At 65.9% G+C, this 26604-nt stretch overlaps 8 protein-coding genes across 10 annotated transcripts; 5 read left to right on the top strand and 3 right to left on the bottom strand.

Annotated features, from left to right (window-relative positions):
• Positions 1–361: 361 nt before the first annotated feature.
• Positions 362–1964, top strand: CFAP126 (cilia and flagella associated protein 126). The gene is made up of 5 exons (XM_065653991.1): positions 362–393; positions 479–541; positions 899–979; positions 1088–1264; positions 1720–1964. Exons 1-5 carry the CDS (start codon positions 370–372, stop codon positions 1927–1929), a joined length of 555 nt encoding a protein of 184 aa, XP_065510063.1. The 5' UTR covers positions 362–369; the 3' UTR covers positions 1930–1964.
• A 1073-nt stretch (positions 1965–3037) lies between these two features.
• On the bottom strand, positions 3038–10356 carry SDHC (succinate dehydrogenase complex subunit C). The gene is made up of 6 exons (XM_065653992.1): positions 10301–10356; positions 8114–8170; positions 7538–7639; positions 7130–7191; positions 5859–6022; positions 3038–3964 (listed from the first exon to the last, which is right to left on the bottom strand). Exons 1-6 carry the CDS (start codon positions 10318–10320, stop codon positions 3860–3862), a joined length of 510 nt encoding a protein of 169 aa, XP_065510064.1. The 5' UTR covers positions 10321–10356; the 3' UTR covers positions 3038–3859.
• Positions 10357–11948: 1592 nt separating this feature from the next.
• On the top strand, positions 11949–14506 carry MPZ (myelin protein zero). Its single transcript, XM_065653982.1, has 6 exons — positions 11949–12088; positions 12562–12728; positions 12815–13028; positions 13116–13251; positions 13359–13419; positions 13545–14506. The coding sequence occupies exons 1-6, from the start codon at positions 12022–12024 to the stop codon at positions 13647–13649; spliced, it is 750 nt and encodes a 249-aa protein (XP_065510054.1). The 5' UTR covers positions 11949–12021; the 3' UTR covers positions 13650–14506.
• A 908-nt stretch (positions 14507–15414) lies between these two features.
• Positions 15415–16581, bottom strand: PCP4L1 (Purkinje cell protein 4 like 1). Its single transcript, XM_065654015.1, has 3 exons — positions 16555–16581; positions 16279–16333; positions 15415–16005 (listed from the first exon to the last, which is right to left on the bottom strand). The coding sequence occupies exons 1-3, from the start codon at positions 16561–16563 to the stop codon at positions 15863–15865; spliced, it is 207 nt and encodes a 68-aa protein (XP_065510087.1). The 5' UTR covers positions 16564–16581; the 3' UTR covers positions 15415–15862.
• Positions 16582–17394: 813 nt separating this feature from the next.
• On the top strand, positions 17395–20253 carry NR1I3 (nuclear receptor subfamily 1 group I member 3). The gene is given in 8 exon segments (XM_065653952.1): positions 17395–17567; positions 17766–17896; positions 18267–18469; positions 18550–18758; positions 19523–19668; positions 19748–19916; positions 19918–20040; positions 20124–20253. Coding segments are annotated over 8 exon segments (1284 nt in total).
• A 39-nt stretch (positions 20254–20292) lies between these two features.
• Positions 20293–23104, bottom strand: TOMM40L (translocase of outer mitochondrial membrane 40 like). Of its 3 annotated transcripts, none has more exons than XM_065653956.1 (9): positions 22954–23104; positions 22000–22067; positions 21809–21901; positions 21518–21619; positions 21327–21432; positions 21127–21249; positions 20940–21016; positions 20762–20864; positions 20293–20690 (listed from the first exon to the last, which is right to left on the bottom strand). In XM_065653956.1, exons 1-9 carry the CDS (start codon positions 23048–23050, stop codon positions 20551–20553), a joined length of 909 nt encoding a protein of 302 aa, XP_065510028.1. In that variant the 5' UTR covers positions 23051–23104; the 3' UTR covers positions 20293–20550. The 3 variants fall into 3 exon arrangements, with proteins under 3 accessions (XP_065510028.1, XP_065510027.1, XP_065510029.1); XM_065653957.1 differs by having other exon boundaries at positions 20572–20690; positions 21127–21223; XM_065653955.1 differs by having other exon boundaries at positions 20940–21223.
• A 989-nt stretch (positions 23105–24093) lies between these two features.
• Positions 24094–25043, top strand: LOC136000225 (apolipoprotein A-II-like). The gene is made up of 3 exons (XM_065654003.1): positions 24094–24162; positions 24594–24817; positions 24886–25043. The coding sequence occupies exons 2-3, from the start codon at positions 24612–24614 to the stop codon at positions 25001–25003; spliced, it is 324 nt and encodes a 107-aa protein (XP_065510075.1). The 5' UTR covers positions 24094–24162; positions 24594–24611; the 3' UTR covers positions 25004–25043.
• A 257-nt stretch (positions 25044–25300) lies between these two features.
• On the top strand, positions 25301–26453 carry UFC1 (ubiquitin-fold modifier conjugating enzyme 1). Its single transcript, XM_065653993.1, has 6 exons — positions 25301–25429; positions 25565–25632; positions 25749–25812; positions 25889–25965; positions 26041–26131; positions 26257–26453. Exons 1-6 carry the CDS (start codon positions 25307–25309, stop codon positions 26326–26328), a joined length of 495 nt encoding a protein of 164 aa, XP_065510065.1. The 5' UTR covers positions 25301–25306; the 3' UTR covers positions 26329–26453.
• The last annotated feature ends 151 nt before the right edge of the window (positions 26454–26604 follow it).

Raw genomic sequence — 26604 nt, 5'->3', positions numbered from 1 at the left:
CAATCCTAACGCTAATCCAAACTCTCCTGCTGAGCCTGACCCTTCCCTAAACCCAGCCCCACACCAGCCTAGACACCCGTCCTAACTCAGACCGAGCCTGAACACCAATCCTGACAGGAGGCTCAACCCTGACCCGCACTCGCTGGGCACCGGGACCCACCACGCTGGAGCCGGGACATCATGGGCCCCGCCCTCTGTGGCTCCGCCCTCCGAGGCCCCGCCCCTCCGAGGCCCCGCCCCTCCGAGGCCCCGCCCCTCCGAGGCCCCGCCCCTCCGAGGCCCCGCCCCTCCGACGCCCCGCCCCGCCGGCAGCGCCCGTTAAAGCCGCCAGGGGGTGCTCGCGGGGGGCGGTTGCCAGGAGACGGCGCCATGGCGCGGTTCGGCGCGGGGCAGGTGGGACCGGGACCGGGACCGGGACCGGGACCGGTGCTGGTGCCGGTGCCCGTGCGGGCTCTGACCGGCCCCGCTTTCCCCGCAGTACGAGGACGCCTTCACCCCCCACCGCCTGCAAAACTGGAACGTGCCCCGGCCCAGCCGGCAGGTACCCCCGGACCGCACCCCCCCCACCCCGGGCACCGCTCAGCCCCGGCCCGGACCCGCAGGACCCCTCAAAACCCCTCTCAGCCGTGGCCTGGACACCCGAATCCCTTGGGACTCCCTCCAGCCCTTCCCTGCACCCCCAAGACTCTCCCTTGCCCACGCGTGTGCCACCGGGGCCCCCCCAGAAGCCTCCTCAGCCCTGGCCTGGGTGTCCCTGGGACCCCCTGAGCCCCAGCTCAGACACCCCTGGGACCCACTGGGACCCCCGTCAGCCCTGGCCTGGACCCTGGGACCCCCTCAGCTGCAGCCCAGACATCCCTGGTACCCCCGGCCATGCACACACCGCCTCCCCCCACAGCGTCCCCCGCTGCAGGGCGGCCCCACGCAGATCATCGCCAATGACCGGGGACACCTGCTCCCCGCCGTGCCCCGCTCCCAGGTAAGCCGCACCCATGGACCCGGGGGGGGATCCCCTGCTCCCCAAAACCCCCGCCAGCTCCCCCTCTGCTCCCCCTCCTCCCCCCCCTCCTCCTCCTCCTCCCCCCAGGTCTCCCCGTGGGGCACGTTTGTGGGGACATGGGAGATGCCGCCCCGGATCCCCCCGGCCAGGCTGAGCCTGACGTCCCGCTCGGCCGCTGCCGCCACCCGGCTCACGGCCTGGACCCGCCAGCCCACGGCGCTGAGCCGCGCGTGCAATGGAGTCCGCACCGAGATCACCGGTAAGGTACGGGGACCTGGGGACGGCGCCCTGGCCGCCGGCAGATTTCCAGAGGCTTTTGTATCCGCCTTGGTCCGTGGGCAGAGATGGGGCTGCACGGGCGGGCTGCTGCTCCTTGTGCCATTCCCTGTGTCCTGTGGGTTATTTCAAACTCGTTCCTCCCACGTTTGCACTCGCTGGTAGATCCCACCTGGTGCGCTCAAGCACCCGGAGCTTGGGCCATCACGTCCCCTTGCGCTCGGGGCTCCCTCGGCGTCACCCCAGATCTGGGCTCATCTTCTGCCCAGTGCCCCAGGAGGAGCTCATAAGCCGCCACTTTCCTCCAAGAGAAAAGTATCTGAGAACAGGGGCTGCTCTGATGCCGAAGGGCTCCCTGAGCCCCCAGCACCCCTTTTCCACTCCCCGCTTTTCGCTCACCCCATCGCTGCACTGCAAGTTTAACGCTCGTCTCCCTCGCGCAGCCCGAGGAGCCTCGGCCAGACACACAAACCACCCGGGAGCCTTCGCCAAGGAGTGATGGGGCACTCAGCGAGGGGACAGAGCTCCGATGTGGGGACACGGGGTCACCCCAAATCTCAGCCTTGAGGGAGCCCAGTCCTGGGGGAGCCACCGTGCCGGGGGTCCCGGCTCCCGGCCGGGGTGAGGAAGGGGAAGGCAGTGGAGGAGTCTGAGCGAGGCCAGCGCCCCACGGCCCGCACCTTGTGTTTTTGTGGCAATTGGGAAAAATAAATGTTTAACAAAAAAAAATACAACCCCCATGTTTGGTTTGAGCAGCTGAGGGCAGAGCCTGGGCAGGTTTGAGGGGGGCTCAGGTGGGACACGGGCTGTCCCAGCTCGTCCTGGTTAATTGTGTCTCATGCTGGAAATGGGAGTGCAGCTGCGGGGCAGGAGCTGCTCCCCGCTGAGCAGAACCCTGATGGGGGGTTCAGCCCTTTCCCAGCCACTCTTGGAGAGGGGGAGGCAGCTCTGGATTCATCTCTGCGCCCCCCCAGCCGTGGGCAGCCCCCCTGATTGCTCCCCAAAAGGAAATCAGGTCTGTCTGACTTGTACGCAGCTGGCACGCTCCGCAGAATAGCTCATCAGCGAGAAGTGAGTTCCAAATAAAGACCATTTCAGCAGCTGCAGGAAGTAATTGGTTTAAAGCTAAAATACATTTATTTTCACCCAGGAAAAGCTCTGTCCTGCTGGGCCACGCAGCTACACCGATGGGGGTTTGGCGCTTTCTCCCTCCACCACGCTGACAGCTGACGGTTCTTCCTCCGCTGTGATTTGATTATGTCCCCTCAGGGCAGCAATGCCGTCGCTAATTAAAGGAGTGGTTGATTAGTCAGGGACGGGGCTCAGATCAGCGCCGCAAGGAAAAGCGATCGTGTGGAAATGAGCCAGGCAGGCACGAGGGATCGTGGAGCACGTTACCGGCTCCTCTCCTGCCACTTCGGGTCTCCATCACAATGCAGGGAGCAGATGTTCCCCGTAAAGCTGAAATTCTGCCAGCGGATGATGGGAACGGGCAGGAGGATCCTGAGCCAGAACCCAGACCTGCACTGGGCCGGGAAAGCAGGACAGAGCTTTGCAAAGCTTTGCTGCTGGTGGTAAATGTTAAAAACTGGCGGATTGCAGCAAAAAAGCTCCCAGACCTTGTAGCAGTGCAACCACCCGCCATCCAGGTAGGAAATTCCAGGTCAGCCCCGCACCCGCCAGCTCCGAACGGTTTGTGTTTCCATCACCCGGCTCCTCCGGGAAGCGGCGACTCCCCAGAGCCCAAAGCAGAGACAGACGTGGAGGATCGAGCTGCTTTATTGCCAAGGTGGGTGAGCGACAGGAGCTCAAACAAGAGCTGGTGGTGACATACGACCAGAAAAAAATGTCCCTCCCTGTTGTGCCAGAGATGGAGAAAATTCCTAATGGGGGAAAATTGGACGTGAGAATTCCTAACGGGGGAAAATTGGACGTTTTCACCGGCAGGGGCTTCAGGGCCCCAAACCCGGCTGGATTTTGGGGATAAGGAGCGGGGAATGAACCCTGTGGGTCTGCACACCCGTCCCAGCTGCCCCACGGCGCCAGCGCGGGTCCCGGCGGCACCGATCGCCCATTCACCGCCCGGTGCCGGCGTTGGCAGCGCCGCCCGCTCTCCCCGCTCAATGGAGACGCTTGTCCTGGGCTGAGCCCACACACGCGGCTCCAGCCGTCCCCGAGCCCACTCGAACCTGCGGGGACACAGATTCAGCATTGTCTCCAGCTTGGGGACAGGGCAGAGAAAAGAAACGCCCTGGAGTTTACTGGGAGGAAGGCGGCAGCAACCGAACACACTGGGATGGTTTTTAACTTGTGCCTGGCTTCCCGCAGCTGCTGGGGCGTGTGGGACGGCAGGGGACAGCCCTGGCCTGTCCTCACCGCACCCAGAGGGTCGGCGAATCCCCTACGTTAATGAAAAGCAGCTCTGATCATCCATGGGATGGAGGAGGAAGAGAGGCGGTACCTTCCCCAAAGATTTACAGAAACTCGGGAGCCTGTCCTCCCACCTCCCTCTGCAGGTGCGTCTTCGGGCCAGGACGGAGCGAATCTTCCGAAAACAGGGAGGTTGCTGACGGGAGGGCGTGTTCACATGGCGGCGAGGCCGGCGGAGGAGAGCAGGGTCAGGATCAGGACCAGCACCCCGGACTGCTCAACCTGCGCGATCTTGAACCCCTTCCCCAGGTCCCAGGCCTGCGGGAGAGAGGAGACGTAGCGGGTTCATTCCGAGGACTTGGGGTGGGCAGGAATGCACCTCTTTCTGATGAAAGCTTGCGAGACCACCCCAAAAAACAGCCTTTGGACCCCTGGGTACGGCTGCAAGTGTCCAGCGCATGGCTCCGTGCCAGAGGAAGCTCATCCCCTCCTCCCCGGCCCCCCCGTCTATCAGCAGAGCCGCCCGTGAGCTCCCTCTGATCCCAAAGCAGCAGCTGCTCCCGCTCGCTGCTCTCCCGCTGACAGAAATGGGTTACAAAGCACAGCAGGAGCCGCAGATCCACAGCGGAGCCCACGGGGGGGTGAACCGCAGCCCCAGCCCCCCCCAGGGACGCCCATGGGGTGGGTGGGAGCTGTGGGGGCCGCGCTGAGCCCGGAGAATGCGGGGGGGCCGCTGGAACGCAGCCCGGAGCGGGCTGTCCGAGGGTCCCGGGTGGGTTTGCAGCTCTCGTGGGGCTTTGGCCACGTGAACGCGGGTGCCGAGGGCGGCCTGGGGAGCGCACGGCCCCCCCGGCCCTCCAGCAAGCCCCCGGGCTCCGAGCTGGAAGCCACCAGTGCCCGCAGCGCGAGCCCACGGCTGCTGCACGTGACGCTGCCCCGAGCAGGAGGATCGTGTCATGCTCCGGGCCAGCTGCCTTTGCTATTGTGCTCCCGTAAAACCCAACCTTGTCTGGGGCTGCAGAAAACACAACATAACTCCAAAAAGCAGCACATCTTGTACTGTTCCCAGCAAGAAACTCTCAGCTTTCCCCCCACCTCGTCAAACACAGGAAGCTCGTCTGAAGGGAGCTGCCTGTTCCCTCAGCCCAGGGCGAACACACGGGTTATTCTGTCTCCAACACTCTGCCGCGCATCTCCTGGGCTTTGTAAGTACTGTAAAGTACTTGAAAGGTGACAGCGTGACGAAGGTGAGATAACGAGCGACAGGGCTCTGGGGACACGTCCCTGGTGGTCACGCTGCTGCGGGGACATGGGGATGCTCCCGCGGGCCGTGCCGCCCTGGGAAGTGCCAGCAGAGCAATGCTTTTTGCACCTTAAACCCACCCAAAATAGCAGCAAGGTTCTGAGGCACCTGAGGTGGATAATTCCCAAGTAGCAAGTGACAGGACAAGAGGAAACAGCCTCAAGTTGCGCCAGGGGAGGTTTAGATTGGATATTAGGAAAAATTCTTCCTGGAAAGGGTTGTCAGGCATTGGAACATGCTGCCCAGGGCAGTGGTGGAGTCACCATCCCTGGAGGGGTTGAACAGACGCGGAGATGAGGTTCTCAGGGATGTGAGGTAGTGCCAGGGGTGGAGGAATCATTGGACTTGATCTTAAAGCTCTTTTCCAACCAAAATGGCCCTGTGATTTGTGATCATGGAAGGGTTTGGGTTGGGAGGGACCTTCAAAGCCATCTAGTCATGGGCAGGGACATCTCCAACAGATCAGGGACATCCACCCAGATCAGGGACATCTCCAACAGATCAGGGACATGTCCAACAGATCAGGTTGCTCAGAGCCGTGTCCAACCCGACCTTGGATGTTCTCAGGGATGGGGCATCCACCACCTCCCTGGGCAACCTGGTTTTCCCACCCTCAGCATCAAAAATGGAGTTTGGAGATGGGATCTTGGGGATGATTGCCTCCCAAAAGGGTTGGTGGGCATTGGCACAGGCTGCCCAGGGCAGTGGTGGAGTCACCATCCCTGGAGGGATTGAAAAGGCGTTTAGACGAGGTTCTTAGGGATGTGGGTTAGTGCTGGAGTTGGGTTATGGTTGGACTTGATGATCCTGAGAGTCTCTTCCAACCAAAATGATCCTATGATTCTGTGAATTCCTGTTTCCCCCGCGGCCAGCGGATAATCCCTTTCCCTTGCAGCCCCGGTTACTCACAAGGTGCCGGATCCCGTTCCAGGTGTGGTAGGAGAAGGGGAAAGCCAGAGCAAACTTGGCGGAGCAGATGAGAGCAGGGCCCAGGCTGAGCGACTTCACCAGGGCCAGGTAGTGCGGAAACTGCTCGGGGAGCAGCAGGGCAGCCAGTCCAAACAGGGACACCCCTGCAAAGCCAACACCACGAGTCAGGACAGCGGGACCGTCACCGGCCCCTCACCGCCCACAACCAGCCCCAGGCCACCTCGCAGTTGGACACAAACTGGGGCAGCGACGCCCCAAATCTGGGTCCTTCACCAGGGGCTGCGTCGCACACACGACACCCAGAGCCCAAACCGCCCTGAGCTTATGGAATTGCAGCCAAACCAGCCCCAAATTCAAGGTGAAAGGGACAATGAAGTTCAGAAATGGAAGGTGGCAGCTCTTCAGCAAAGTCCTCAGCCCCACATCTAGGGACAAAAAGCCACCGAAGCAGGGAGCAATGCAGCGGGGCTGCCTCGGCAAAGACAGAGCCCAACACGCGGCTACGGTCGCTGCTGGAGCCGCTGCGGCTTCTCCTTCCTGTTTCTTGGCCCAGAGGGTTTCTCCAGATGGTGCTGCCAAAATAAGGGGAGCGTCGGCAGCCGTCGCGGTTCAATAGCGCCTGATTGCGCCGCAGCACACACTCTCACTCCTGCACCGTGGCTGTGCCCGCGCCGCTCAACCAGCTGCTTCCTCGGCAGCCGCTCGGCTCCTCAACAGCCTTTGTGTTCACCCGGCAAGAAGCTGCGGTAATTACAGGCCTGACGGAGCGGAGCTGAACTTCCCCCTCCTCCTCCTGGCTGCGGTCACAAAAGTGACGTCCCCTCGTGCTCTGTCGGCCCGGGAAGGGGACAGTGTCCCCTCCGGCAGAGGGTGACAGACCGGAGCAGGAAGGTGACAGTGACACTGCCAGTTCGGCATAATTTTTTAGGATTTTTAAGGATGCTCGAAATATAAGCCCTACTCCAAAAATAAGCCCTAGTTAGAGTTCATTAAAAAAATCAATTTAAATAGTGTCCAGGCGGCTATACATGTAAAAAAGTCAGCATCTTTCAGAGCGAAAATTAATACCGAACCTGCGTTATTTTGGGGGAAACGGTATTCAGAGGCCAGGGAAAGGCAGAGGACAAAGCACAGGGGAAACCGTTGCTAAAGTGAAGGGGTAGAGGGGAGCAAACGTGCGGCCGGAGTCCCGAATCAGTCGGGGACTCGTCCCTCCCGCGGCCCCCGCGAGCGGTGGGGGGTGGACGCACCAAAGCTGAGCACGATGCCGGTGCCGCGGTGCGTGATGGACATCACCATGGGCAGGGACCACCTGCAAAACAACCAACGGCGTCAGCAAAACGCAGGACAGCGCCGGGGCTGCACCCGCAGTTATTTAAGGAATCCGGCCAGAGCAAAAGGGGACGGACGGGGGAATTTGCAGAGGCAGCTCGGGAATGGCAAATGCCGCTGGCACGGGCTGGGGAAGGGGAAGGGCGGCTGCTGAGAGAGGGAGATGAAGCAGGAGACAGTGAGGAACAAAGGGGAAGGGTCTGGGCGTCACGGATAAACAAGACAGCCGGGAAAAGTGACAGAAGGAGCCTCAGAAAAGCTGTCGCCTCTCTGAGCGGTGGGGGGGACGGGGACATCGTGCGTCCCTGAGGCCGAGAGGCTCTTACTTGTAGATGGTGACGTGCGGGGACAACGGCCGATTGGACTTGGTGTTCTTCTCCCAGAAGCGCGCCATCTCCTCCTTGGCCGTCGTTCCCATCGGGACGACGCTGCAAAAGGAGAAGAGATGGGCGGTGAGGGGACACGGGGGACGTTTTGGCCCCGGCAGCACCGGGAGCCGCTCCAGCCGTGCACGGTCGGGGCACCAGAACCCCCCCGGGAGATAAGATCACAGGCAACCTGCTCCTTGCAGCCACGGTAATTGCACACTGCGTCAAATAAAGAGCTTGTAATTTACCGTTCCCCAGATCACACGGCAATTACACTCACAGCCCCATTTAGCAGAAAATAACTATTCTTCCCCAAGCCCGGCAGCGCGAAGCAGGGGAATGAGAGGGTTTCTGTGGCTCCCGGCCTTCCTCGGGTGCAAAGCTGTGGCACGGAGCGGCAGGTGGGTGACAGGGACACCACCACCCCCAAGAGACCCTTTGTCCCCAAGCCCCAGGTGGAAAACGCAGAAGCCTCAGGCGGAATCCCGTGGGGAAGAGCTCGATCCACTACTCCAGATAAAACCCAGGACTCACTGTCGCACGGAAAGGCCAGGGCCAAGCCGGGCCAGGAGGCATCGCCGAGTGACACATCTGCAAGAGAGGAGAGAGAGAGATTCAGTGAGCGCCAAATAAACACCTGAAAGTGCCGGCAACACGGGGCCGGGGAGGGGAGCTGCCGCTTCGGCCGTTCGTATCTTAAAATCAATCTTAACACGAGAGATCTGGGCTGCTCCTTGGCAATTTTTCTCTTACGCTGAGCTCTGAAGCATAGTCTCAGACTCTGCCCGGGGGCTCGTTCTTTCCAACACCCTGTAATTAGTCTGCTGAGCTGTTTGCCAGGCAGACACAAGCAGCACTCAGCTCACAGCTGTGCTGCAGCTCCCGCTTCTTGCTCTCGCTACAGCAATTATTATTATTATTACAGCAAACATCCCCGCACAGGCACAACTGCTCTTGGCGGGGCGACTCGGGACACCGAGGGCATCACTCCGGGGATGGGGACAACACGCAACAGCGCTGCTGCTCGCGCAGCACGAGGACGAGGCGTCAGAACGCTCTGCAGCGCGGCCACAAGCGCTAATTAATCCTCTCAAACGCACGAGCATCTGCACCAGCATCCCCCGCTGTTTCGTTAGCGGTTAACGAAGCTCTGCTGCTCTTCAGTCGCCCTCCAGCTGAGGACGCAGCAGGGAAAATGTCTGGCGGTCAGCTCTGCACCAGGTGTGAATCCAAAACAAAAGGCATTATTATTAACCGCCCCGAGTTCCTGTGTAAATGATCATGAGGATGTTTCCTTTCCAATTCCTCCCTCGCCTCCCAAGGCCGGAGTTGAAACGCAGCAGGTTTTTCGGAAGGCGACCCGGCTGGACGCGCCGATTTTCAGCAACCAGCCCCAGATTGGGGCAGGGGGGAGGAGGTGAACAACAAATCTCTGCCCGCAGAGCATTAATGATTTATGCCCTTCGCTCTTCCCCCCCTCGGTCCTCTTCTCTCTCTTCTCCAGATTAAAAGGCCTGACCTACTTCACCCCCCCACCCCATGGAAGCCGCTCAGCACCTCTTCTGGGAAGAGGGGGGGCTGGCTCCGAATCACACACGATATTCAAAGCAATAACAAAATCCACAGCGCATTTGCATTTTTTCAAAGCTAAACTCCCCAGCAAGAACTCCCCATCCTCTTGGCTCAATTTTGGGGTTTTTTTGGGTTTTTTTTAGATGCAAAGCGCAACAACAGTCGCTGGCAAAGCACAGCCCCCACAGCAAAGCAATCGAGGTCGCTCTGCGCCCAGGACCTTTCCTCTTCATTATTTATCACCCCCTTGTTGTGCCTTTTCCAGCTCTCCGTCCATTAACTTGCATTTCCTTCCAGATCACTGCCAAACATGTTTTTTTAAAGAGAATCGGCCCTGAAAGAGGATCCTTCGGGCTGAGAGCTCCACAAGGAGGGGGCGAAAGCTCCGGGAGCGCCAATTATCGGGGAGCTCACAGCTGGGGAAGCAGCTCAAACGAGACAGACACAAAACCAGCGGCAGCACAGCTGGAGCTGCAGCCACCCCCAGGGGCCACCAGGAGCGACAGGGACATCTCTGGAGCGGCATCACCTCGACAGACGTCACCAACGTTCACCCTGCAAGACAGGTCTATAAAAATCACTCGGATCCCGGCACAGAGGCGGCGAACGAGGAGCGATCGCAGATGCTTTTTTATCTGACAGGCTGCAGCAGACGCGAGCGGATCCTGCCTTCAAACAAACCTGCGCACGCAACAAAGCGCTTCCCACAAAAGCCTGACAGCTCCGGCTAAAAAGAGAATAAATTAAGGGACTAAAAGCCCAACGTGTGTCTGCGGGCTGACATCAAAGGGAGCGCTGGGGAGGGGACAAAACTCCTCGGGACGGGGGGGGACATGGGAAGAGGCACCTTCGGGCCTGGCAAACACGGGGCGCTTCCCCACGGCTGCTCGGGGAGAGCGGGGGGAGCGGCCCCGGGGGCTGTGGCGGCACCGGGGGCCGTTACCCGCAGCCCGGCCGGGGGCAGGAGCCGCCCCCGGGGCACCCAGGGCCCGGCCCGCCCGCGGCTCCGGCCCGCCCGCCCCCCCGCCGCTCCGTCCCCTCCCGGCGGCACCCGGGGACACCCGGGGACACCCAGGGACACCGGGACACCGGGGCCACCCGCACCAGCCGTCCCGTCCCCCGGGGCCGCGGGTCCCTCCCGGGAGTCACCTCAACGCCAGCGCCGCCATCTTGGAGCGCCCCGCACGCCGGAAGCGGCCGTGACGCACTTCCGCCGCGGGGGCCGCCCGGTACCGGCTGGGTGTCCCCGGTACCGGCTGGGTGTCCCCGGTACCGGCTGGGTGTCCCCGCCACCCCGGGGCTGCTCGTTGGCCCCCGGGCCTGCCCGTTACCGCCGCAACTGCCCGTTACCCTCCCGGGGCTGCTCGTTATAACCGCAACTGCCCGTTACCCCTCCCGGGGACGCCCGTTACCGCCGCAACTGCCCGTTACCCTCCCGGAGATGCCCGTTATAACCGCAACTGCCCGTTACCCTCCCGGGGCTGCTCGTTATAACCGCAACTGCCCGTTACCCTCCCGGGGCTGCCCATTGTCACCGCAACTGCCCGTTACCCGCCCCGGGGCTACCCGGTTCTCCGCGGGGGCAACAGGACGGGGCTCCCCGGGACCCTCTCGCCGGGGGAGGGAGTTGAAGCAGAACGATCTCCCGTCCTCGTCCCCGGCCGGGAGCCCTGGGGGTGAAAAACCCGCGGAGGGGACACAGCGGTGGCGTCGGGATGGAAAGGGACACACCGGTGACACCGGGACAGGAGGGGGACACAGCGGTGGCATCAGGACGGGAGAAGACGGTGTCCCTGGGACAGGAGGGGACACAGCGGTGGCACCGGGATGGAAAGGGACACACGGGTGGCATCAGGACGGGAGGGGACACAGCGGTGGTATCAGTTCAGGAGGGGGCACAGCGGTGGCCCCAGGACGGGAGGGGACACACGGGTGGCATCAGGACGGGAGAAGACGGTGTCCCTGGGACAGGAGGGGACACGGCGGTGGCACCGGGATGGAAAGGGACACGGCGGTGGCACCGGGATGGAAAGGGACACACCGGTGGCATTAGGACGGGAGGGGACACAGTGGTGGCACCGGGACGGGAGAGGACGGTGTCCCTGGGACAGGAGGGGACACGGCGGTGGCACCGGAATGGAAAGGGACACACCGGTGGCATTAGGACGGGAGGGGACACAGTGGTGGCACCGGGACGGGAGAGGACGGTGTCCCTGGGACAGGAGGGGACACACGGGTGGCATCAGGACGGGAGAAGACGGTATCCCTGGGACAGGAGGGGACACGGCGGTGGCACCGGGATGGAAAGGGACACGGCGGTGGCACCGGGATGGAAAGGGACACACCGGTGGCATTAGGACGGGAGGGGACACAGCGGTGGCACCGGGACGGGAGAGGACGGTGTCCCTGGGACAGGAGGGGACACAGCGGTGGCACCGGGACGGGAGAGGACGGTGTCCCGGGGACAGGAGGGGACACACGGGTGGCATCAGGACGGGAGGGGACACACCGGGGTCCGTCCCCGGGACCCCCCGTTCCCCGCGCTCCGGTGCGCTCCGGCTCCGGCCGCATTCCTACCGAGCCGCCCCCGCCGCGGCGGGAATGCGGCCGCACAAAGGGCGCTGTGTCCCGGCCCCCCCGCCCGCGTCCCCCTCCTCGCCCATGGCCACACTCAATGTCCCCTTTGAGCCCCGGCTGCCCGGTGCCCCCGGTGCCCCCACCTGCCCGGCGCCCATTGGCCCGAGGCCGCGGCTCCGCGGGCATCGCCCGGTGCCGCCGGCTCTTAAACCTCGGCCCCCGGCCCCCGGCACCCTCCGGCCCGTCGCTCAGCCCTCCATGCGGCTCGGAGCCGGCCGGTGACAGCAGCCACCATGTCGCAGGGTGCCGAGGGCAGCGGGTGCCTCCTCCTCCTCCTCGCCGGGCTGCTCGCGGTGCTGGGTAAGCTGGGGACGGGGAACTGGGGCTGTTCAGCCCCAAATCGGGGTGCTGGGGGGGGGACCGGGAGGCTCCAGACCCCCGGGAGGTGACTGTGGGGCTGGTGGCCACCTACTTTTGGGACCGTCACCTGTTTTGGCGGTGCTGCGGGGATGTGTCTGCTGCCGTGTCCCTGTCATCTGGCTGCGAGGAGGGTCTCAGCATCAGCCACCTCCCTGGGGACAGGAGAGGGTGCTGGACCCTGCCGCGGCCCCCAGGTGACAGCTGGCACTGGGACACGGTCCCTGTGGGGACACCAGGGGGGAGAGTCCCTGTGGTGGCACAAAAGGCTGCTGTCTCCCCGCAGCCCTTGTGCTTTCTCCAGGGCCACCAAAAGCCCTTTGGTGGCAGCACGGGGCTGGTGCAGGGGCACAGAGCAGCCAGTGGCCCCAGTGACAGGGTCCTCATGGGGCTGACGGGTTTGTTCCCCCGGGCAGGGCCGTCCCCGACATCGTCCATCCACGTGTACACGCAGCGGGAGGTTCACGGCACCGTGGGCTCCCCCGTCACCCTCTCCTGCAGCTTCTGGTCCAGCGAGTGGATCTCTGAGGACATCTCCATCACCTGGCACTTCCAGGCTGAGGGCACCCGCGACAGCATCTCCGTAAGCACCTGCGCCACTGCGGGGGGGCCCTGCTGTGCCTGGAGCCACCGTCATCCCGATGTCCGTCTGTCTGTCCCTGTCACTAGATATTCCACTACGCCAAGGGCCAGCCCTACATCGATGATGTGGGCACCTTCAAGGAGCGGATGGAGTGGGTGGGCAACCCCCGCCGCAAGGACGGCTCCATCGTCATCCACAACCTGGACTACACCGACAATGGCACCTTCACCTGCGATGTCAAGAACCCACCCGACATCGTGGGCAAGTCCTCCCAGGTCACGCTCTACGTCTTCGAGAAAGGTACAGGACGGTGCGGGCGCTCCCTCTCCCCTGCCTCAGTTTCCCCACCGCGGGCAGGGGGCTGAGCGGGCGCTGGTGTCCCCGCAGTGCCCACCCGCTATGGTGTGGTGCTGGGCTCCATCATCGGCGGGGCCCTGCTGCTGGTGGCCGTGGCCGTGGCCCTGGTCTATCTCATCCGCTACTGCTGGCTGCGGCGACAGGTGGCCCTGCAGCGACGGCTGAGGTGAGACCCCTGCCCCATTGGGGCCAAAAAAACCCCAAAACGGGGCTGAAGCAGCAAGGGGTCGGTGTTTCCGAGCTGCATTTTCTCCTTTCTGCCCCCAATTTTAGCGCCATGGAGAAGGGGAAGCTGCAGCGATCGGCCAAGGACGCGTCCAAGCGCAGCCGGCAGGTGAGTACGAAGGGTTGGGGAGGGGGGTGAACCCCTCTGCTGCTTTTTGGGGTGGGAGGAGAGGCTGCGGGTGAAGCCCCCGGCGCGGGGGGGCACCGCGGTGCCGATGCTACCCCACCCCACAGGCACCGGTGCTCTACGCCATGCTGGACCACAGCCGCGGCACCAAAGCGGCCAGCGAGAAGAAACCCAAGGGAGCCCCCGGGGACTCCCGCAAGGATAAGAAATAGCGGTTAGCGGGCAGGGAAGGTACCGCGGGGGCGGCCGCCGGGGCCCCCCGGCCCCCCAAAGTCGTCATGACCATCGAGATGGAGCTGCGGGGGGAGGCCCCCGAGGCTGCGCGCCCCCCGCCCGCCGTCCGCTCCCCCAGCAGGGGCAGCCTCAAGAGCGCCCTGATGAACATCATCAAGCCCAACGCCGAGACATGACGGGGTGCGGCCCCCCCGGCTCCGGGAAGCAGCCGCCCCGGGGTGGGGGACACGGCGAGGAGCGGGGTGTGGTCCTCGCCCCGTGTCCCCCCCACCTCGGGGACACCCCGGTGTCCCCCCGCCCCGTCCCGAAGCCCCTCGGTCGGTACCTTCCTCTGCGCAACCGCTGCCCTGCCCAGCCCCGGGCTCTGATGTAATTTTTCTGTTTGAAGATGCAAACATTGAATTTTGAGTCTGCCCCCCCCCCCACAAGCTACCTCGGTCCCCCCTCCCCAGGGACCTGCGGGGTCCCCGTGGGACCGAGCTGCCCCCTTCCCTTCCCAGTGTCCCCCCCTCAAAACCAGTCTCCGGGAGGGTTTTTCTCTGCCCACGTCGTTGCTCCTTTTCTGGCCGTTTTCTCGTCTCTCCCCACGACCGAGCCTAAATGACGTCATGGGGTGGCCCCCCGCCCCGTCCCCTCCGTCCCCCTCCCGTCCCCCATTAACCCTCCCGCCCCGTAACCCGCGGCCCCCCCGCGTCGGCCGGAGCCTCGTGGAGGAGGAGAAGCTGCGGCCCGGCTGGGGGAGCCCCCGGTGCCCGTCACCCGGCCCCAGGTGCCTGTTTTTCTATGTCCCGCCCGTGTTCCCACGGCACCGTTAATAAAACTCACATCTCCAGGAGCGCAGTGTCACCCCGACTCGAGGTGGGGGTGTCCGGGGGTGCGGGGGAGACTGAGCGCTTGCGAACTCATCGCACGGAGACTCGCCAGCTCCCACAGGGGAAGGGACAGCGCTGCCGTTGTGCCTCAGTTTCCCCAGGGGTGAGGTGATGGATCATGGCTGCGACCCACCCCAGGGCCACCCTCCCCCTCGTCCCATCAAGCGTTTGAGTTAATTAACTCTCACCACCCTTGAGCTTGAGCCCACGAGGGGTCCCCGCGCTGCCCCCAGGGCTATAATTTTCTTTTCCCTAATAAGTCTGCAAAGCGAGCGGGGGCCGAGCCCCCACCCAGGGTGTCCCCTGGGCCCTGCGTGGCCCTTGGCCACAGACGCTGTTTTTCTTTCCAGGAGCTATTTCTGCCACTGCGCTGCAGCTCCACGCCGGGTCCCAGTGTCCCCAGTTACCTCGTGGTATTGGGCAGCGTTTCGTGTCTGAGCACCGAGAATCCCCCCCCGTGCAAATCCCCCAAATGGCTCATTTTACCCCCCGCCTCAAGCGCTTATTTCTTGTCACCACCAGCCACCTCCCGCGGCTGCTCGCCGTGGTGCCGAGGCCACGGCTCTGGGCAGAATTTTATGGGAAAACCTCCGAATTTGAGGGTGATGGGAGACCGTGGGAGTGGGGGGGGGGGGGGTTGAAGCCGTTCCCAAAGCAGCAGTCGAGGCGGGGAACCCACCATCCACAGCCCAGGGACACACCTGCCTGTGCCCCCCCCCCCAGATGGGGACACCCAGCCCCAGGGACCGGCTGCACCCCATTCCCCCAGAGAACAGGGACTCGGGGGGGGTCCTACTAGCTGGGGGACAATCTCTACCTCCCCTCGCACAGACCACACACCAGCCCGGCTCCTCTCCCCCGATGGTTTATTCTTTACACATGCTAAAATCCGCGCCCCCCGCCAGGCGAGGGGACGGTGACAATGACAGGAATGTGGGGAGGGGGCGGTGCGAGGATGGGGAGCCCTGGTGGGCTGCAGCAAGTCCCTCCCGCCGTGTCGCACCCCCCGGGATGGGACAGGAGCTCCCCCCGCTCAGGGGACACCGGTGAGTGTGTGTGTCTCCCTCCTCCCCACCCAGGGACAGGAAAATCGGGACCGCCCCGGGGAAAAGAGCGTTTGCGCGCCAGCCCCTCGCCCGAGGGCCACCTCCCTTCCGAGGGACACAGGACTCGGTGCTGTCCCCCCCACATCGTCCCCCCAGCTGCACCCGGGGCGGGCGAGGGACGGGCTGAGCCCCCCCGGCCCCGCTCGCTGCCCCCCCGGCGCGGCGGAGCTCAGGACGGGGCTGTGGGGGGCGGACCCGGGACCCCGCAGCCCCTCAGGGTCCCGATTCCTTCTTGCGCTTTTGGAAGCGGCGGAATTTGCCCTGGATGGCGAGCGCGGCTTTTTCCGTCTCGGGTGCGCTCAGGTCGATGTCGATCTCCTCCTCCTCCTCCTCCTTCTTGGGGTCGCCGGCTTTGGCTGGGGGGGGACAGGAGGGGGGGTGCCCTGGTTACAGCCTGGCACCCCCAGACTCATCCCGGGACATCCAGGGTCACCCCCCAGGGGCAGGGAAAGGACAGGGAAAGGTCCTCAAATGCATCCAGGTGCCCCCCCCCACCATGGTAGGGACACAGATCCTGGACACTCCGGAGACGGGAACAGCCAGCGGGGTCCCAGAGGGACATGGGGACAGAGGTGGCACCGGTGACAGGGCACCCCGAGGGTGCACCCGCCGGTACCGGGCATCCTCACCTTCCTCCTGCCCGCCGGGGGCCTCCGCCGCTGGGGGGGACTCATGGTGGCTGCGCTGCGGAAGAGAAGGGGGTGCCCGGGGGTGACACGGGGCAGCAAACCCGCACCGCGGGGAACCGGCTCCGTTTTACCGGGACCCCCCACGTGCCTCCGGGGTCCCCCCGCCTCCATCCTCTCCCCTCGGGGCACAGCATCACCGCCGTTCCCCAGGGCAGCTCTTCTCCCTTTTTGCTAAAAACGAGGGGAAAAGAGAAAACCCTTCGCTTCGTCCCTCACCTCGCTCATGGCCGCTCCGGTGCCGACGCCGCTCCCGGTGCTCGGGGCCGCGAACGCCGCGGCCGCTTTAAAGGGGCGCGGTTGAGTGACGGCCGGGAGCAACCAATCAGACGCGAGGGGCGGGGCCGGGAGGGGAGCCGCCCCCCGCGTGTGTCACCCCCCCCGACGAACCTCGACGCCCCGCCGAGCGGGGACCGGGGGGACCGGAGGGACCGGCGGGACCGGAGGGACCGGGGGAACAGGGAGAACCGGAGGGACCGGGGGGACCGGGTGAACCGGGGGGGACCGGGGGGGACCGGAGGGACCCGGGGGCCGTGGCCATTGTCACCCCCACAGCTGCCGCCATCCAAAGGTGGGGGGTGACACCCGGAGTGACAGACCCTGCCCGGGAGTCCTGGGTTGGGGACACCGGTGGCACCTCCCCGCGGTGCCTGGTGACCGGTGGCAGGATGTCCCCATCTCCTCCAGGCTCTGCCACCCCAAACAGTGTTCCCGGCACCGACACGTCCCCCTGACTGTCCCCGTGTGTGCCGTGCCCCCACCTGTCCCCTTGTCTGTCCCATCCCCGCCTATCCCCGTGCCTGTCCCGTCGCCGCCTGTCCCCACTGGCCCTCCCACGCTGCCTGTCCCCGCCCGCTGCCACCTCACCCAAGTTCAAGGTTCAAACTCCGCAGGGCTCCGGCTGGGAAGTGACAAGGACACGCGGGGGCCGGGTGGCCCCTCGCTGGGGGCACCGACCACCGGGCACGGCCGCACCGGTGGGCACCGGCTCCTGGGTACCGGCACTGCCGGGCACCCGCCGGCCCCCTGGTTCGGGCACTGTCACCTGTGTCCCCAGCCATGTCAAGCCCCTCGGATGCGGAGAGCAGCCCCCGCCCGCTGTCGGTCCCCCGTGTCCCCGGGGGGAAGGATGCAGAGCCCGAGGAGGAGAAGGTCTGTGCCGTGTGCGGGGACCGTGCCAACGGCTACCACTTCCATGTCATGACCTGCGAGGGCTGCAAAGGCTTCTTCAGGTGGGGGCTGCCAGCGCAGGGGGACCCGGGGTGACACGGGATGGGTGGCAGGGGATGGAGTGGGACGGGACGGGGGGGACAAGATGGGACAGGACAAGATGGGCTGAAACGGGATGGGACAGAGTGGGACAAGGTGCTGCTCCTCTGCCCGCCTGGGGACACTCAGTGACAGTTCCCGTGGCCTCGTGTCCCCCCCAGGCGCTCCATCAACAAGGGTGTTCGCTTCACCTGCCCCTTCTCCCGGAGCTGCCCCGTCACCAAGGCCAAGCGGCGGCAGTGCCAGGCCTGTCGCCTCCAGAAGTGCCTGGACGTGGGCATGCGGAAGGACAGTGAGTGTGGTGACATGGGGACAGCAACAGGGAAATGGAGGGACAGGGGATGGGGTGACACAGGGGAGACCTGGGGGGAAGAAGGGGACGTGGAGCAGAGGGAACTTGGGTGGGAGGACACGGGGGAAAGGGGATGATGGAGACTTGGAGGGGACAATCTGGGGGGACATGGGACAGAGAAGACCAGCATGGGTGGAGTGGCAGGGGAGGACATGGGGACGGGGCAGCCCCGGAGCAAGGGGACAGCAAGGGACAGGGGCGTAGAAGTGACAGCAGGGGACAGGGGGGAGAGGGCACTGCAGGGCAGCGGTGGCTCTGAGCAGCGCGGGGCTGCGACCCGTCCTGGGGTGACGGTGGCGGCGGGTGGCAGTGATCATGTCCGAGGACGCGCTGCGGCTGCGGCGGGCGCTGCGGGGCCAGCGGCGGCGGGAGCCACCGGGGGAGGTGACAGCAGAGGTGACAGCAGAGGTGACAGTGGAGGTGACAGCGGAGCAGCGGGAGCTCGTCGCCGTGCTCATGGCAGCCCACCAGCGCACTTTCGACCCCACCTTCTCCCAGTTCATGCACTACTGGGTGAGCAGGGAGCCACTGGGGACCCAGCCGGCCCCGCGGGTGCCCCGGTGCGGCGCTGACCCCCGGTGCCGCTTCCACAGCCCGCTGTGCGCCTATATGTGCCCAGCTCGTGGCCGCAGAGCCCAAAGCAGCCAGGTGTCCCCACCGCATGGCCACCGTCCCCACAGATGGCCTGTCCAGACGAGGACGTGCTGCCCGACGTCTTCTCCATGCTGCCCCACTTCGCCGACCTCAGCACCTTCATGATCCGGCAGGTCATCAACTTTGCCAAGCAGATCCCGGCGTTCAGGTCTGCGGGAGTGTGCTGGTTTGACTGAAAATGGGTTAATTTTCCTCATGCAGTTGCAAACCTTTCTTTTCCATAGCTCGCACGCTCATTATTCGGGCTTAGTTTGAGAACAAGAGACAACAGCCCAGCGCAGAGTTAATGGTTTGAATTGCTCTGCTCTGAGAGCCAAGGACACTCTGAGCTCTGCCCACAGGTGTGAGGCAGCGAGGAAGGGGATGGACGGACAGAGCTGGACGGACACCCAGACTGAGCAATCAGAGCGTTCCAGCCCATTAGCACTGCGCTAATTATTTAAGGAGTCTTCCACTTTCTCTTGTGCACGTCGTTTTTTTTCTTTGCTCTTTTTTGTCGCAGCCAGGGGAGTTTCAGTCAGGAGGTTTAGTTCAGCCTTTTGCCATTTTGCAGAGGCCTCTGGGCTTTTCTGCCTTTTTCCCTCTTTTCTCTCTCTGGGATGGGCTGTGGGACCAGGTGCCGTTTCCTGGGACTGGCTGCTCAGCGTGTTTGTGGGGAATTGCCTTGAGTACCTTTTATTTCTATTTTATATATATATTTACTAGTAGTATATGAGTATTTTGTTATTTTATTAAACTGTGTATCTCAATCCAAGTTTCTCCTTTCCCTTTTGATTCCCTTTCCTATTGGGCGAGTGAGTGAGCGGCTGCGTGGCTGTATTGCCAGCTCGGGTTAAACCACGACCGGGGGGTCAGGGGAGAACCCCCCGGTGCCCCCCAGCCCTAACACCCCTGTGTCACCCCCCCTGGCAGGGGTTTGCCCATCGAGGACCAGATCTCGCTGCTGAAAGGGGCCGCCCTGGAGATCTCGCAGATCCAGTTCAACACGGTGTTCAACACCGAGAGCAAGGCCTGGGAGTGCGGGCCGCACTGCTACACCATCAAGGACGCGGCGCTGGGTGAGGGGACACGCTGGCACCGGGGGAAAAGGGACATTCGTGTCCCTGTCCCCCCACCTCACCGCCACGCTCCCCCCAGCTGGGTTCGAGCAGCTCTACCTGGAGGCGCTGGTCAAGTTCCACACCAGCCTGAAGAAGCTGCGGCTGCACGAGGCCGAGTACGTCCTGGTCCAGGCCATGCTGCTCTTCTCGCCAGGTGGGCACCGCGGGGGCCACGGCGGGGGTGTCCCCTTGGCCACGCTGATGGCCGCCCGCCGTGTCCCCAGACCATGCCGGCATCGCCCAGCGGGACGTCATCGACCAGTTCCAGGAGAAGGTGGCCCTGACGCTCAAGAGCTACATGGACCAGCAGCACCCCATGCCCGAGGACAGGTACGTGCCGGGTGGGGGGTGGCACGGCCACGGTCCCCCCCGGCCGCGGGGACGGTCACCGGCCGCTTCCCCCCCGGCCCCAGGTTTGTCTACGCGAAGCTGCTGCTGCTGCTGACGGAGCTGCAGACGCTGAAGGTGGACAGCTTGCGGCAGATTTTGCACATCGAGGACCTGTCCTCCATGACGCCGCTGCTCTCCGAGATCATCAGCTAGAGAGCCCCCCCGGCCCCGGCTGCCACCGCACGCCACCGGGACAAGTAAAGCTCCTTTATTTTTCCAGGCTCCGCGGGTCCCTGTGCTGGGGGAGGGAGCGGAGGGACGTGGTGCCGAGGCCCCCAGACCCGCGCGGCAGCCGCTCCTCAGCCCTGGGGCGTTAACAGCCACCACGCGCTGTCACACAGTGTCCCCCGGCCGCCAGGGACCGGGTCCCCCATCCGCGGGCTCCCCCGGTGTCCCCGCGGCGGCTCCCTGAGCAGGACGGTGACACCCGCCGCCCACCCCGGCGGCCGCTCAGCCCACGATGACGCTGAAGCCGCAGTGGAAACGGTTCTTCCAGTGGTTGAGGAAGGCGCCCAGAGCCAGGGTGACGGGCAGGGGGGGCAGCTTCTTCTCCAGCACCCCCCCGACGCTCCAGTTACTGTCCACGAGCCCTGCGGGGGGGACGGTGAGCGCGGGGCGGGACGGCGAGCGCCGGGGCGGTGGGCGCCGGCTCCCCGCTCACCTCTGAAGACCACGTTGGCCCGCGGCAGGTTGAGCTGGTAGCCAAAAGCGAAGGTCGTGTCCTGCAGCCGCGTGTTGGCCTCCAGCTCCACTCCCACCTGCACCTGGGGGGGGAAAAACGTGAGACCCCGGGAGGAGCCGGGGACACGCGGGGACAGGGACAGGCGGGGGACACACACCTGCTCGTTGGCTCGGTGGTAGTAGCTGGCGTGGGCCCCCCCGTACCCCACGTTCAGCGTCGCCACCCACTTGAGAGCTGGAAGAGAAGCCGAGCGGAGGGCGCGGGCGGCCGGGGCGTCCCCCGGGGTCGGCACATCGGCGGGGACCTCTGGGCTGTGTCCCTGTCCCCACGGCCCCCCCGCGTACCCGTGTACTTGCCCGCCAGCGTCAGGATGGCTCCCTCCTCCCCCGGCCGCCGGTGATAAACCATCTCCCCACCCAGCACCAGGCGGGGGGTGACGCTCTGCAGGAAATGGGCCACCAGGATGACTGCGGGGACAGCACGGCGCTCAGCGCCCGTCCCTTTGCGCCCCGGGGGGGACACGGAGGGGGGACACCCCGCTCACCGGACTCGCCGAGGATGTCGGGGTTGCCCAGCGTGAGGGTGGCCGTGCAGTCGTCCCCTCGGTACTCGCCGTCGAACTGCCACGTCACGAACTTGGCCTGGTGCGTCTGCGGGGGGACGGGCACCGCGGGGGTCCTGTCACCGCCCGGGGGGGACACCCCCTGCCCGGGGTCCCCTCCCGCCCGGCCCCACCTGGAACACGGCTTTGGTGCGGATGCGCTCGGCCACCAGCTGCAGCACTTGGGCGTTGAGGCTGCCGCTGTTGTCCATGTCCCCAACCAGCGTGGGGAAGGCCTGGGGACACGGGGGGGTCAGCTGGGGACACGGGGACACCCCATCCCCCTGTCCCCAGCTTCAGCTGCAGGCTGGAACCCCTCACCCCAGGACAACTCTCGCCCATCCTGGTGGCCTTGCAGCCACCCTGGGGCCACCAAGTGTCCCAGGGCCACCTGGGGGCCACCAAGTGTCCCAGGGCCACCTCACCTCGGTGGGGCTGAGCTGCCGGTCCCCCACGAAGGTGGCGTTGAAGTGGTAGCTGGAGGGGCCCAGGGTGCTCATGTGAACCGTGTGTGTCACCTGCGGGGACGGCACATCAGCAGGGGACAGGGGGGTGGCCCACAGGTGGCAGCGGCCCCCGCCCTGCAGCACAGGGTCCCCGTGTCCCCCACCCTGACCTGGAAGTGGCTGCTCAGGGTCTTGGTGACGATCAGCTTCACCCCCTCCATCTGCTGCGGGAAAACCTCTGCGGGAGAGGGGGGCTGAGCGGGGACACCGCTGACAGCCCCCATGTCACCTGCTGTCACCCCCCAGTGCCACCTGCTGTCACCCCAGTGCCCCCCCCGCTCTCCCAGACCCCATCTCGTCACCCCAGTGCCAGCCGGGAGCCTCTAACGCTGCCGGGGCCACCGGGAGTGTGACCTCGGTGTCCCCAGGGCCCAGTGCCCCCCGGTCCCGATGTCCCCTGAGCCCCGATGTCCCCCCGATCCCGATGTCCCCCGGGTCCTGATGTCCCCAGTCCCGATGCTCCTGGTCCTGATGTCCCCCAGCCCCGATGTCCCCCCAGCTCCGACATCCCCCCAATCCCGATGTCCCCCCGGTCCCTATATCCCCCTGGTCCCAATGTCCCCGGTCCCGATGCCCCTGGTCCCGATGTCCCCCCGGTCCCGATGTCCCCGGTCCCTATGTCCCCCTGGTCCCGATGTCCCCCCGATCCCGATGTCCCCGCTCCCTGTGTCCCCCCGGTCCCGATGTCCCCGGTCCCTATGTCCCCCTGGTCCCGATATCCCCCCGATCCCGATGTCCCCGGTCCCTATGTCCCCCTGGTCCCGATATCCCCCCGATCCCGATGTCCCCGGTCCCTATGTCCCCCTGGTCCCGATATCCCCCCGATCCTGATGTCCCCCCGGTCCCGATGTCCCCGGTCCCTATATCTCCCAGCCCCGATGTCCCCCCAGCCCCGATGTCCCCGGTCCAGATGTCCCCGGTCCCGATGCCCCTGGTCCCGATGTCCCCCCGATCCCGATGTCCCCCCAGCCCCGATGTCCCCCGGTCTGGATGTCCCCCAGCCCCGATGTCCCCCAGCCCCGGTGCCCCCCCGGCTCCGACGTCCCCGGTTCCCCCGGCCGCACCTTTGCAGTGCCGGTGCAGCTCGTCGAAGCTGCCGGGGCTGCCGAGCGGCTCCCCCCGGCGCGGGGCGGCCCCGGCGGGGCCCAGCGCGTTGCCCATGGCCCGGCCCGGCGCTACGGCCGCCCGCCCCCCCCGGCCCCGCTGCCCGCCGCCATCACGGGCCCGGGCGCCGCCGCCGCCGGAAGCGGCTTCGCGGGGCCGCGCCCGCCCGAGGCCGCCGCCATGTTGGGTGCGGGCAGTGCTCGGCGCCCATTGGCTGAGCCGGCGGGGGCGGGGCCGCCCCGCCCGCGCTCCCCGGACCCCGCGTGTGTCCCCACGCGTGTCCCTTGTCCCGAGCTCCTCTGTTCCCGTGTTCCCCCATCTTCTGTCCTCCACCCTCTCCGTGTCCTGTCCCCCTCGTGTCCCCTCTGTGCCCCTCCCTGCACCCCCGGACCCCGCTGGCCGTGACCCAACTCCCACCCGTGTCCCCGCTATGTCCCCTGCCCATGTCCTCTCCTTGCCCCACATCCCCAGCCCCAGGTCGCCTTCGTTGTCCCCTCCGTCCCTGCTGTCACCACCCACATCTTTCCTGAAGGGGCTGCTCTGGGCAGGGACTCGAGCCCCGGTGGCCCCACTGGTGACCCAGAGGACAAAGAATTTTTGCCCTCTGTGCTGCCCAGGTGCCCTTTGGCCGTTTGTCCCCAAACAGTGCTGGAGCTGCAGCGGGGTGTTCCCAGGGTCCCCCCTGCCCCGCGCTGAGTCACAGCGTCACGTTGGCGGCCGAGGGTCAACGATAAGGCGGGCGGTGACCTTCGCCCCACAGGTGCCAGCGGTGAGCGGGGTGCGCAGCCCCCCAGGGTGACCCCGCTGAGCCAGGACCCCCGGGAGCTGTGGGGCTGGTGGGTGCTAGAGTGGGGGTCCAGGGGCTTTTCTGGGGGTCCTAGGGCTGCAACAAGCCACACAAGCCACAGGGCCACTAGCTGCCCCAGGGCCCCCACCAGCCCAAATCCCTGGGCCATTGTCACCAACCGCTTGCATCCTGCCTGGGGTCACGGGGCGTTGGGGACACAGGGACAGTGCCCGGGGGTGTGGGGCCACGGAGGGGCCGTCCCCCGCAGTGACCCTTACCCCCGCCGTGTTTACCCGGGCCCTGGGGCGGGGGCTGGCGGGGGGGATATAAGCAGCTCCCGAGGGGGGACCCGCAGCCCCTGCACCCCCAGAGTCCTGCCCAGGTGAGCGGCAGGTGGCGATGGGCAGGGATGGGGCTGTGGGACAGGAGGGGTTGTGGCGCAGGACGGGGCTGTGGGGCAAGGATGGGGCAGGAGGGGCTGTGGGGCAGGGAGGGGGCTGTTAGGCAGGATGGGGCTATGGGGCAGGATGGGGCTATGGGGCAGGATGGGACTGTGGGGCAGGGGTGGGGCAGAACGGGGACAGAGCTGCTATGAGGTGGGGTGGGAAGGGACAGGAATGGGGCAGGATGGTGCCAGCAAAGCTGTGGGGTTGGGAGCGGGATGGTGGGGCTGTGGGGCAGGAGAGGGACCAAGGTTCCATGGGGTGGGGTGGGGACACTGGGGCAGTGATGGGGCAAGGAAGCACGGGCAGGATGGAGGGGACAGGAGGGGACAGGCGGGGCCGGCGGAGCCACCGCTGACCCGTCCCGCAGCCTCCCCGCTGCGCCGAGATGAAGCCGCTTTTGGCCGCGCTGCTGCTGCTGCTGTGCGCCTGCTGCCTCCAGGCCGCCCTGGTGCGGCGCGAGGCCCCGGCCGAGGACACGGCCCCCGCCACCCTCGACGGCTTCTTCACCCGCCAGTTCCAGACCCTCTCGGACTTCATGACCAAGGAGCTGCCCCAGAAGCTGCAGGCGGAGGAGCTGCGCAGCCAGGCCGAGTATGGGGGGGGACAAGGGGGACCGCTCAGCCGCCCCTGGACCCCCCCTCACCGCCGTCTCTCCCCAGGGCGTATCTGGACCGGGCCAACAAGCAGCTGGCGCCGCTGGCCCAGGAGCTGCGCAGCAACTTCGTGGGGCTGTTCTCTTCCCTGCTGGATCTGGGCAAGGACGAGGGGAAGCCCTGAGCGCCCCACTCCCCGCGACAATAAAGCGTTGGAGCCGCCACCGTGTCCCTGGTTTTGTTGTGGAAGGAGGGGGGAACATGAGAGGGGCTGAGACCCGACAAACTCAGCTCTGCCCGCACTAAAGAGGGAGGCGTAGAAACGGCGTCGCGCCCGGCGCGTGCCCCTAGTAAAGATGGCGCCGCCGCCGCTGCGCCCTTACCCCCGCCCGCGCGTCACGCCCCTAAGCAAGATGGCGGCGGGAGGCTCCGTGCCTCCGCCAGCGTCACTTCCGCCCCCAGCCAAGATGGGCGGCTTCCGGGGGCCATGGCCGACGAGGCGGCGCGGCGGGCGGTGGCGGAGCTGCCGCTGCTGCGGACGGCGGCGGGGCCGCGGGACCGGGAGGGCTGGGCGCCGCGGCTGAAGGAGGAGTACCGCGCCCTCATCCAGGTGCGGCCCCGCCGCTCCGGGGCCCCCGCTTTCCCCCCCGTGCCTCCCCGCTTCCCTCCCGGTCCCTCCCGGTTCCCCCGGTTCCCCCGGTCCCCGGGCTCGGGGCGGCCCCGCTCACCCCCGCTCCCCCCGCAGTACGTGGAGAACAATAAACGTGCCGATAACGACTGGTTCCGGCTGGAGTCCAACGCCGAGGGCACCCGGTGGGTGAGCGGGGACGGGCCGGGTTTCCCCCCCGCCCCCCGCGGCCGCTCCGGTGTCGGGGGGGGGGTCCCGGGACTGAGGGGGGCGGGGACCGGGCCTCCCCCGTGTGTTGCAGGTGGTTCGGGAAGTGCTGGTACATCCACGAGCTGCTCAAGTACGAGTTCGGCATCGAGTTCGACGTGAGTGGGGAGGAGACGGGGGGGCCGGGGGGACCGCGGGGCTGGGGGGGGCGCTGACCCCCGTGTCCCCCTCTAGATTCCGGTGACCTACCCCGCTACCGCCCCCGAGATCGCCATCCCCGAGCTGGACGGGAAGACGGCCAAGATGTACAGGTTGGGAGGGGTGTCCCGGGGTTGTTCCCGCCCCTGGGGGGGTTTTGGGGGCTGACGAGTCCCCCCTTCTCGCAGGGGGGGCAAGATCTGCCTCAGCGACCACTTCAAGCCCCTCTGGGCCAGGAACGTCCCCAAATTCGGCTTGGCCCATCTGATGGCACTGGGGGTGAGTCCAGGGTGTCACCCGTGGCGGGGGGGTGGTGTCCGCGGAGGGTGTCACCCGAGGTGGGGCGGGGTTGTCACCCGATCGGGGGGTGTCCTCGTGGGGCCACTTACCCTCTGTCCCCGCAGCTGGGTCCCTGGCTGGCCGTGGAAATCCCGGACCTGGTCGCCAAAGGCATCATCCAGCACAAAGAGAAGTGAGCGCACGGGGGGGAGGTTGGGGGGTACTGCCCCCCCGAGGGGTGCTGCCCCCCCTGGCCCCCCCATCTACTCCTGCCTCCCCCCTCGCTTCGCTGCTGCCACCCAATAAACTGTTCAGCCCTGGATTTGCCCTCGCCTGCTGCTCTGGGGGGGCCTGGCGGGGGGGGGCTGGGGGTGTCCCGCCCACCCCTCCGCGCCCTCAGTGCTCCGGCCGCCCCGCGCGACCCCGCAGTGCCACAGAATTCGGGGACGTTGTCGCTTTAAGAAGAACGGCCG

The sequence above is a fragment of the Caloenas nicobarica genome, chromosome 31 (assembly GCF_036013445.1).
Source record: "Caloenas nicobarica isolate bCalNic1 chromosome 31, bCalNic1.hap1, whole genome shotgun sequence".
Taxonomy (NCBI): domain Eukaryota; kingdom Metazoa; phylum Chordata; class Aves; order Columbiformes; family Columbidae; genus Caloenas; species Caloenas nicobarica.
Note: the sequence above shows the minus strand (reverse complement) of the source record. Positions and strands in the feature narration are given on the sequence as shown.